We start from the raw sequence: 11,705 nt of genomic DNA on the forward strand, positions 1-11,705 counted from the left end.
GTTTGGAAACCTTTTATATTTAAAAAAAAAAAAAGATATTTTTGGCCATGTTCAAGGCTTTATTGATAGTGCCTTATATATATATATATATATATATATATATATATATATATATATATATATATATATATATATATATATATATATATATATATATATATAAGGCACTATCAATAAAGCCTTGAACATGGCCAAAAATATACATATATTTTTTTAATATATATATATATATATATATATATATATATTTCCCCTTTAGACCTCAGACCTGAACAGCATGAAAGGAAAGGTGTGTTTGTTTGTGTTTGAGCACTGGTATGTGTCACTGTATGTGTGTTTATCTTTCAGAACTTCCTTCTGATAAATGAGCTCATGAGGACGATGCCTCTATGGTATGCGCTCTACCAGGTGTGCCACCGGAACTTTTGACATGTGTAGTTGAGTGTTAGTGTTTCATTTAGTTTATTTAATTTGTTTAAATTTGTCAAGTATGTGAAGTGTTTATCTTATGGATGTTATTGATTTCATTGTTGTCTACCTGTATATGTGAAATCTATATAAAAGTTCAATAAAAATATTGCTGAAAAAAAAAAATATATATATTTACTGTATGGATATAACCTGTGTGTGTTTACTCTTAGACCGACCTGAGGTGTTCTTTGGAGAATCTCTCAGGATCTGCAGCGCCATGAAGCCGAAGGCGTTCAGTCTGTAGTTGAAGCTGACGTAGACGATCTCCGTGTCGCGGGCAAGCTCCTCCGTGGGCGAGTAGTTGGGCTCACCTCCACTGAGCATGTGCAGGAATCCCCCGTGGATCCAGACCATGACGGGCAGTGCGGCAGCCGGCCGCAGCGAGGGTGTCCACACGTTGATGAAGAGGCAGTCCTCCTGGCCCAGCAGCTTCCCCGAGCTCGTCATGGGACGCAACTGAGGGCACACGCTGCGGAAACGGCCCGCGTCCGTCACCGAGCTCCTGCACGCCGCGGGGGCCGGGGGCGCCCAGCGCAGGTCACCGACCGGGGGGGCAGCGTACGGCATGCCCTTAAAGGAGAAGGCGCCATTTTTCTGAGAGAGAAGGATGAAATCAGTCAGAACAGGAATTTAACCCTCTGGGACCACTAGGGACATTTTCAGCCACATTTGTCATTTTTTACTTTTGTTTTGGCAATAATTTTGGCTGCAAATGGCATGATTTTTGGAAGAAGGTTTTTATTCTTGATATATTTTGAAATTCAAATTTAAATTTTTCTAATGGGTCTATTATACACTGTGTACAAATGTACTACCCTTTCAGGCCCTTAAGGCTGAAAATGTCCACTTCCAAAAAAATGCTATAAAAACTATAAAAATTAATATTTTTTTCTATTTTTTAGGATTTTAACCCTTTAAATGCCAGTATGATTACACAATGTCACTATTTTCCAAAGAAAAAACACACAAAAATGTAGTTATTTTCATTAAAAAAACATAAGCGACATTGTGTAATCAAACTGGCATTTAAAGGGTTAAACATTTGGTAGTTTTAAGCAGGGAAGAAGCTGAAGTGGACATTTTTGGCTTTGATGACCTTAAAGGGTAATAAAGTTTAAATTTGACACTACATTAAAAACTAAAAATGCATCAAAATCTATTTTTTTTCTTAATCATTGACATATCCAAGATTGTGATAAAAACCAATAACCCAGCCAAAAATGATTTATTATATGGAAAATAACTAGTAATAATTAATATTTACTAATTACTAATAATTTTCTGTGCTTTTTTAATCAAAAAAACATCAGTGACATCATGCAATCAAACTGGTATTTAAAGGGTTAAAATGCCAAAAATGTTTAAACATGTGGTAGTTTTGAGCAGGGCTGAAGTTGTTTAACAGGTCTATGCAGAAAAAAACTGAAAAAAAATATTAATCTGTAAAGTTTTTATCATGTTTTTTTGAAAGTGGACATTTTCAGCCTTAAGGGCCTGAAAAGGTCATATAATAAAGTAATCACACAGGGTTAACACACAAATCTGTTTATTTTCTAACATGCTGCACATTAAAATGATCCAGTAATCTCATTATTTATTTTACCATGAAAATAAAAACTCAGAAATATCAGTGAGATGTCTTTAAATGTCTGTTTTTGGAGCGTTGGATGACAAAATAAATGATATTTAGCTTCCAAACCAGAGAAACCAGAATTCTTTTAATTTTCTGATGAATTATTTCAGCTCTCCTGCAGACACAGGAGACACAGATGCATCAACTCCTCAAATATCCACCTCACTTACACCCGCGAAGGTTAGAATTAATCAATAAGATGAATCATTTCAAACATTTATTGTATTTTAGATCAAACACTGCTGCAGAGTCATTCAATCTGTGATGGATGAATTCTTTTCTTTACTGAGAGGAGTGAGCTTTGAGATTAACATCCAACTTTCCTTTAAAGGAAACATTTTGGGGATATTTAAAGGAACTTAATGTAAAAGTGATGCATGAATTTCCTTTAAACTAATAATAGTAGCAAAATACAGCAGATATTTCATGCTGAATTCTGCTCTAGTTGAAACACAGAGCGTCTCAAAGAAATTAAATATCCACCAGAAATTATTGTCATTAAAAAAGGGTCCACTTTGATGCCATTTCTGCACAATAAAGACACTAAAATTGTTCGTTGACTTGCTAGAAAAGTGAAGTTAAAAGGGAACATTTGTGTAAAAAAACATGTTTTGGGTTTGATGTTTATTATGATGTCTCTTATTACAAGTCCTATGTCAGGAAAGGTTTGTTTAAAAATGTTTATGTCTGTAAAATGATTAAAATGCTAAATTAAAACGTTTTTAATTATTTTTTTTATTTTTTTAAGAAAATGAGTTTAAGGGTTAGTATTAGGGTTATTAAGGGTTATTAAGGGTTGTATTGTGCAGCTGTAATATTGTATTATATCAATATAAGCTCTTGTATAAGCAGGAGACGGCATCTGAACTCACGTGTCTCCCTCTGAACTCTCCGCAGTCTGTGGTCACCGTGGCGACGCCGGGCGGCAGCGTCTGTGCCACGTACCCGAGGTAGGTGGCGAGCGCGAGCAGGGCGAGCACGGCGAGGCAGATGAGCACGATGCAGCGGCGGGACAACACCAGCAGCGGGCTGATGTAGTGTCGGTGGCGCACATACTGCACCTCCTCCTCATCCTCCTCCTGCACCAGGTAGCGGTACTCGGTCCTCTCCGGGACCTCGAACGCATCTTCATTCATCCTCACTCTGAGGCACAAAACAAGGAAAACTGAAGGTCACCTGAGATCAGACCAGGGTGGTTTATCAAACATTATCTAGTTGTTTTTATGCATGTATTTAACCTATGTATTTAATTAAATAAATTACAGGTGCATCTCAATAAATTAGAATATCATAGAAAAGTTTATTATCGGTAATTCAATTCAAAAAGTGGAAATAACACATTATATAGATCCATTATACATAGAATGAAACATTTCATGTCTTAATTTATTTAATTTCTTGTAATTATAATGATTATGGCTTACATTTAATGAAGACCTAAAATTCAGTGTCTCAAAAAATGTTTAAGACCAAAAGACCAATTTTAAAAAGTATGTACTTTTCCATCATATTCTAATTTATTGAGATGACCCTGTAATTTCAGAGCTTAAAGTTGCATATTTACAAGAAAACGACATTCGATATGTCGACATTCAAACGATATTCTCTGTGATTATAAAGTCGTATATTTGCAAGGAAACATTTAGAAATTCTCTGAGATTAATGCCACACATTTATGAGAAAGAAATTCACATATTTTGAGGTTAAAAAGTCATAAATTTGTGTACAAAAAACAGAAATTCACTGGGGATAAAACTTTTAAAGAATGGTAAATGGAGTGCACTTACATAGCGCTTTTATCCAAAGACCTTTACAGACTTCGCTCATTCACCCGTTCACACACACATTCATACTGGTGACCGAGGCTACCAGGGCACACTGGTGCCACCTGCCACCATTGGGAATTCATTCACACACTGATGAATGCAGCATCGGGAGCAATTTGGGGTTCAGTATCTTGCCCAAGGATACTTCGACATGTAGGCTGCCACGGTCAGGGATCGAACCACCAACTTCCACAAGGTGACCACTCTACCAACTGAGCCACAGCCGCAGAAATAATATTATAACATAGTCCAGCAGGAAACTGCTACTGGAGAGTGAAGAGAAGTGCTTTATAAGTGCAAGTTAATGTAAATTATTGAACTTGTTGACTAGATTTTTGATGGCTGCTTGGACAAATTTTAAAAGCATGTGTGTTCTGACTTATCCAGGACTGCAGATAGTTGTATTCTTCCAGTTTTTAGTTTATCTCTCTGAGATTTGTCTTCATTAGATACAATGGAGATAAAATTACATTTTTGTTGCTCACAACACTAAAAAAAATTCAGCAGCAGCATCTGTTTCCACAAACACCATTTCCATAACTTTATTATTAAGATGTTAATTAGTGACAAAGAAAAGATCTCCACAAAACACACACAGAATTTTTTTTTTTTTTTTTTTCCTTCATGAATTTTTAGTTTGATCTCAGAGAAGTTCTAGATTTTTCCTTACAAATATATGTCTTTATGATCATGGAAAATATCAGTTATTTTCTTGTAAATTTTGGGGATTTTTTTCTTGCTAAATTATGACTATAATATCGCATAAGAATTTATTTTTCTTCTTATAAATTAGTGATTTCCTGCTGTTAAATTATAACTTTAATCTCTGAGAATACCCCAGTTATTTCCTCGTAAATTTATGACTTTAATTTTAGAAAAACTGTGCTTGTACTTTAATGTTATGTATATATATATATATATATATATATGTGTGTATATATATATATATATATATATATATATATATATATATATATATATATATTTCCCCTTTAAAATGTAATCTCTGGTCCGATCTGTGCATGTTAAAGCAGTCAGACCTGAACAGCATGAAAGGAAAGGTGTGTTTGTTTGTGTTTGAGCACTGGTATGTGTCACTGTATGTGTGTTTATCTTTCAGAACTTCCTTCTGATAAATGAGACGCAGATTTTTTTTCACATGGACGTTAAAGTCAACGACGGCTGCTTATGAGTCATTCAAGTCTTTGACTGCGGGGTCAAAAGGTTGACGGTCTTCATGACAAATTTCTTCGATAAGTTCCATAAATATATATTATAAAGCATTAAATGTAAATTTAAAATGTTACGAGCATGAGCTGCAGAATTTTTTTTTGGGTAAGACATAACAGCTCGGCAAACATTCATACAAACAAGCAAACATCTGCTTCTAACATTAAATCTACCTGTATTGACATTAATGCACTTTTAATTTATTGCCATTCGCCTTTTTCGTGGCATTTGTATCAATAAAAATCGTATTAACTCTCCTCTAATCTCTAATTATTAGGGGTGTGACGATACTCTTAGCTCACGAGACGAGACACGATATTGGGTTCACGAGAACGAGACAAGATTTTAAGAAAACTACAATGACAAAATATATGACTGTACCAACAGACTTTTATTTAGTTGCACATGCATTTTGAAATGTTTTATTATCACTCTTTACATGCATGATGTAGGCATGGGCTTTTAATAAACTTCTTCTTCCACAAATTGAAACTAAAACTAAAATTTATAAAAGTTAAAATAGGATAAAATAAAAAAATAAAATCCCCCAGAGGGATTAATGAGACCTCGGAGGTGAAGTTTGGTAATCGCTTAGCAACAATTTCAACCGTGATCCGTGATCACATACACGACGGATTAAACACGGGAGAGGCAACTGTGGCCGCCGTCGCTAACTGCACAACATCAGCAGCTGATCAAAACAAACCAGCATGGCTAATTATCATAAACACAGCGATCTTTAATTTACCAGCATCGCTAACTGTGCACAGAGTAGGCTACTTGTTGTAAACAAACAGAGATAGCTAAGTGAATGCCTCCTGCAGCAGCACATACACACTGTACTGCTACAGAGCTAACTGTTAGCCTGTTAGCAAATTGCAGACTCCGGCTCTGCAGCTGGGAGAGACTGCTGCAGGAGGACTGTGCCTCTTCCATTAGTTCTTACTCTTCTTAACGAGCCTCTGCGACGTCATTCTGGCTGTTTGCTGCTTCCCCTCCTTCTCCTCCTCCTCTTCTTTTCATTTTATTGCCCCCACAGGTCACAAATAGTTTGATAACTCACAAATCTCGCGAGACTGATTTTTAACGCGACAAGAAATATCGTCGACTTTAATCTCGCGAGATCTCGTGGCACGAGATCTCGTTACATCCCTACTAATTATGTCACAGATTGCTGATATGATGACATGCAATGGTTATAAAATAATGAAATATTCAAAGCCCTGACCACATAACCTCCACGTATTATTTAGACACTGCATGTCGTCAGTGTTTTGCTATAGAAACTTTGCGTTCTGAGTCTGTGAGTGTTTTTCTGCTCTGGTTCTGAGTCGACACTTTCTGGCAGTTCTGCTGCAGGTTGTTCAGGTCGGTTGGATGACGCTTTTTCAAACAGGGACATGAAATCACAGCTGAACCGGACTGAGATGTGACCTGTGAGCCTGCTGCTGCTGCAGAACATTTACCTGCGGGTTGTTTAATCTCTCCTGTGAGGTTTCGGCCTCGTGTGTCAGGTCATCGTCCTGATGAAAGGTTAGCTGCGTGAGGTTTGGGTGACGTGTCGGCATGAAAAACATCACGATGGATGATGAGATAATGTGAATCATTATAAAAACTATGCTGTCTGTCATCTTATCAGTCATGATGATGTTCTTTTGACAGAATTTAGTAATTTCAATAGACAGAGAAAATAAGTGTGTTGGTAAACCTTTCGTTTTGAGATTCGTTTTAACTTGATTTTGAAAGAAAAGTGACAGAAAACCAACCTATAATGTAATACTTTTCTCTGTGTAATGGTGCAATTTTAACTGTTGAGTCTGTCTATATTTGTGGGGTTTTTTAATATTTTTTACTTGTTTATTTGCTAATACCTTTCTTATATTACTAGTTTATATTGCTGTTTACTATTGCTATTTTGCTATCCACTTTGCTGCTGTAAATCTGGAAATTTCCCCGTTGTGGGACTAGTAAAGGAAATCTTAATCTTAACATATGGTTCCTAATGTTTGTATTTCTTCTTGTTTGAATTGTTAATAGTTTTATATTTCTTCTTAATATTGCTTGTTTACTATTTATTGTTATTTTATTGATGCTCTTTTATATTTTTGCTTCTGTAAGACTGAAAATCTACCCGTTGTGACTAATAAAGAAATATCTTATCTTATCTGTGCACCTTTATAAATCAGAATTGTGACTTTTTAAGCACACAGTAAACTTGAGCCGTGCTGCAGTATTTGTGTGGACAGGATGTGGTTTTTTTTAAAATCACTATGTTGGGCTCAGTGGATGATTACAGTCAGCTCAACCCTCTGCAAAAACTCTCTGTATTTTTCTTCATCAATTCTTCCTTCAGTTCTAACCTGATGTCCGGTCTCTACTGAGGAGAAACATCCTGCAGCCTGACGTTTGTTGAGTCATGGGCAGTGTTTGATATGTTTATACCACACACAGGGATTTAAATTTTGGCCATTTCCTTTTTAAATGTCATGCAAATTTTGAGCAAACGTTTTAGCCAGTGTGTCACAATTTAGACTCTGAATTGAAATGTTATAAAAGGTAAATAACAGAAACTGGTATTCTTTACTTCATCTTTTTAAATTTTAGAGGAAATGAAACTACACAAATGTTACATTCTTATTAATTCTCACTTACTGAAAATATATGAAGCAATTTATATCATTAAATACCATAATAATGTCCTAAAATAAAAGCACAACATCCCATACATATGAAGTTATGTAGTTTTTAAATGTTTAATATTGTTTTTGGGGGGTAGGGCCCCAAAATTAGCTTTGAAAACAGATCGCCCTGCAGAAGCTGAACATTTAAAGTTAGTGTTGAGCCAAAGCATGCATGCCAAATATGTACTACAATCATATCGTCACACTGTTAAAATAATCATCATTATAATCACGTCATTTTTTGTCAAAATTGTTTGTTTTTTTGCCTAAATCATCTCCTCATGACGCCGGCCACCTATGGTAAAATCACCTACATCCTCAGTTGATCAGATCATATGATTTTACCCCTTTAAGATAATGGCCTATGTCAAGTGTGTGACTTAAGCAGATTTATTATGCCTAAGTAGGGATGGGTACCGAATTCGGTACTTTTATAGGTACCGACCGAATTCCGTCGGTACTACCGAGTACCGATTCATGTAAAATCAAACGGTACCATGTTTCGGTACCTAAACGGCGTTAACTTTAAACTGATCATTGATTTCAACCCGTTTTCATTTGACGTCTTTGATTAACAAGCGTGCTGACGATCGCACTATTTTTTAAAATGTATTTACCTCCTCGTCCGGTCCTGTCTGCTCACCGCGGCCGCTAACTGCTGCCCTCTTCCACCGCGGAACAGAGACCAACAGCCGGCTCTAGGTCTTCTAGCCGCCAGCTACTATCTCTCCAATGTCTCTACCGGGCTTGGCCTTCGTCTGCCTCCAGATTAGACCTTCCTTACTCCGTTTGCTCTCTCCAATCATCCGTAGACTTTTCATTAGCAGCTAGAAGCTAGCTGCTGCATCTCTGGTCCTCCGCTAATACTCCGCTCTTCAACTCAGGAATATTACCTGCCACTTAACTCCAAACTGCCTCGCTGAAATTAAATCCCTCGGACTCCTGCGTCATCCTCGATATGTGCACAGAGCAGCCCGACTCAACTTTGTTTATTCCATCATGCTATGCCCACAATACTGTCTGACCGGTGCTGCGCCGCACAGCTACGACGTCATCACAACAAATCACACGTGCACTTGCAACTTTTTTTTTTCTCCTCCGTGCTTTGCCACCTGAGAGCGCTCCTCTGCATTCTTTGATAACACTGCAACCTTCATGTTACAAAATGTACGTTCACTCAACAATAAAGCACTGCTCATCCTGGATTTTATATTGTTTTGATATATTTTTTAAAGTTTATATTTTGAGAAATAAATATGTTACGCAAAAGTACCGAAAATTGGTACCGTTGAGTACCGGTACCGATTCCCAGGTACCGGTATCGGTACCGTATCGATTCAAATGTGAAAGGTACCCATCCCTATGCCTAAGTCAAAATAAAATGTGACTTAGGCAATTTTTGGAAAATGCCTTTGTGACTTGTCATGTCATGTTTCTGACAGGCTTGTGTGACTCTTATGTAGACACCTTCAAAATAAAGTGTTACCATATCTTGCTTAAGTCACAAAGGCATGTTCAAAAAATTGCCGAAGTCATTTCTTTCTCTTAAGTTACATAATTTACACACAGTGTTATTGCTATGCCAACAGCCATCCTTTGTTACATCCCTTTTGAGTGAAATGATCAATAAATGTCATTTGTTACACTTTTGGCGAAGTTTTTTATGTTTCCTGCAAAACTTGAAAAAATGAGTTAGGCGATTATTTTAACAGGGTGACGATATGTACAATAATCAAGTACAATTATCCATCATGGCACACATCAGCACACAGTTATCTGTATAAAGTGAATACACTACTGCATTTTTATTGTATTTTTGTTTTGGTCTGTTTTAAATCTTGCTTCTCTTTCATTTATCCCTCACTCACTATTTCTCCATTTTTTTCTGACTGCTGGAATAAGAGAATATCCTGCTGATGAATCAATAGTTTTACCTGTCTGTCTTGTTTTAATTTGGAGATGCAGTCTTTCAAAAATAAATTATTAATACCTACTTCATTTTATGGACTCTTCAGCAGAATATTCTCTTATTACAGCACTCAGAAACAGAAACAGAAACAGTGATTGAGGGATACATGAAAAAGAAGCAAGATTTAAAAATAATAATCAAAAAACAAGGAAAAAATACGATAAAAATGAAGTAGGTGTTAATATTTTATTTTGAAAGACTGCACCTTCAAATTAAAATAAGACAGACAGGTAAAAACCATCAACTCTTTAGCAGGACATTGTCTCATTCTGGCAGTTAGAAAAAAGGGAAAACAGTGAGTGAGGGATAAATGAAAAGGAAGCAATATAAAAAAATAAAAACATGATAATTTGGCGGTGCGGTCTTTCAAAATAAAACATCACAATGAAATAAATCCCATTGTAGAGTTTGTAATCCAGACAAATTTGATGTATTCCTGGGGTTTGTAATGATAACACCACGTGACATTGAAGCCTACAGTTGGAGAGGGAGTCTGTGATTTGTGGTTCAGGATACATGTACGCGCCTGAACACGCACACACTAAGAAGGAAACAGGAAAAAACCCGTGTGGAACAATAAGCGGATATAATGTGCAGAACAGCACAAAGCTTCAGTTTTTATAAGAGAGAGAATAAGTCCCGTTATTTCACAAAGCAGGTGAATCTAATGTTCAGTAATAATTTATATAAATAAATAAATAAATAAATAAAGTGACGCCCAGCAGCGGCCCAGTTTGTCTGTCTGTCGTTTTAACTGAAAACTGTCGCTGAATAAAACAGATGAAGTGAATAAAAGCTGCAGAAACCATCTCTCTCTCTCTGTCTCTCTGTCTCTCTCTCTCTCTCTCTGAGTGTGTACGTGTGTGTGTGTGTGTGTGTGTGTGTGTGTGTGTGCGCGTGTGTTTTCAGTCTTGTTTTCTGCAGGAAATCAGTTTTCCTGCTGTTCCCTATGTTTATATTAACTTCCACTGACTAACGCACTTTATTTTATTCACTCAGATACTCTGACTCTTCACCAAACTGTGCAAGTGAACAAATAGTTAGATTACTCACCATGCCCTGTAAACACGTAACACATGAAGAGTTCACTCCTAAAAACTAAAGTTGACGCATTTATTCCTCCTCTGAATTGAGCGCGCATGCGCTGAAACCTTTATCTTTTCTGTTTTTTTCTAACAGTTAAAGAGGCAGGACATATTTATTTATTATTATACTTTATTCTATTTTGTTGTAAAAAACAAAAGTCTTCTCGATTAGGTCTTCTCTTCTTAATCTATTTTATGTATTTTTGAGTCTAGCTCATTGATCTATTTAACTGTATTATTGTTGTTGTTCTTATCGTTATTGTTATTATTAATATTATTATTTTATTCATTATTTTATTATTTTCAATCGTATCATATGTATTTTTCCTCATCAATCATTTTGTTTTGTTTTGAAATTAATGATTTTAATATTATTATAATTATAATTATTATAATTAATATTTTATTTTTCTTCTTAGTGATTATTTGATTTGTCTTTGTTTTGTCTTTTCAGTCTATTCTATTTAGTTTTGAGTGTAGCTTTTATTCACTATTTCATTATTATTATCTATATAATTTATCTATTATATATTGTATTTTATTGTCATCATTGCTTGCCCATCTGAACTCCTTCTTTTGGGGCAAAAAGGTGCAGCTGTTGGGGACTATTTTCAGCAGTGGATTCATCCACATATTGTGCTCTAGTTAACTGTTAAATGACACGATTGATAAAATAATATCAGATTTAGTAACACTTCATATCATCTGCTTCTAATCCGACTGATTTATTTATCAAATCACCTGAATCATTGTTTGTTTCCTCTCAGCTGAAATAATAACAGTTTCATGATTAACAATGACAAGATTTCT

The 11,705-nt window shown here is 35.8% G+C and overlaps 1 protein-coding gene across 2 annotated transcripts in view; it reads right to left on the reverse strand.

Annotated features, from left to right (window-relative positions):
• The window catches only part of si:ch211-71n6.4 (para-nitrobenzyl esterase), a 39,570-nt gene extending 28,611 nt beyond the window's left edge, over positions 1 to 10,959 (reverse strand). Inside the window, exons 1-3 of one of the 2 annotated variants that reach the window (XM_059348138.1) lie at positions 10,864 to 10,959; positions 2,977 to 3,247; positions 648 to 1,065 (exon numbers count right to left, since the gene is read on the reverse strand). In XM_059348138.1, coding sequence (XP_059204121.1) covers positions 648 to 1,065; positions 2,977 to 3,240 — 682 coding nt within the window. In that variant the 5' untranslated portion in view covers positions 3,241 to 3,247; positions 10,864 to 10,959. Of the gene's footprint in view, positions 1 to 647; positions 1,066 to 2,976; positions 3,248 to 6,626; positions 6,646 to 10,863 lie in introns of those variants that run through there. The other variant, XM_059348144.1, reaches the window with a different exon arrangement.
• Positions 10,960 to 11,705: the final 746 nt, after the last annotated feature.

Source organism: Centropristis striata, chromosome 2, assembly GCF_030273125.1.
Source record: "Centropristis striata isolate RG_2023a ecotype Rhode Island chromosome 2, C.striata_1.0, whole genome shotgun sequence".
In the NCBI taxonomy this organism is placed as follows: domain Eukaryota; kingdom Metazoa; phylum Chordata; class Actinopteri; order Perciformes; family Serranidae; genus Centropristis; species Centropristis striata.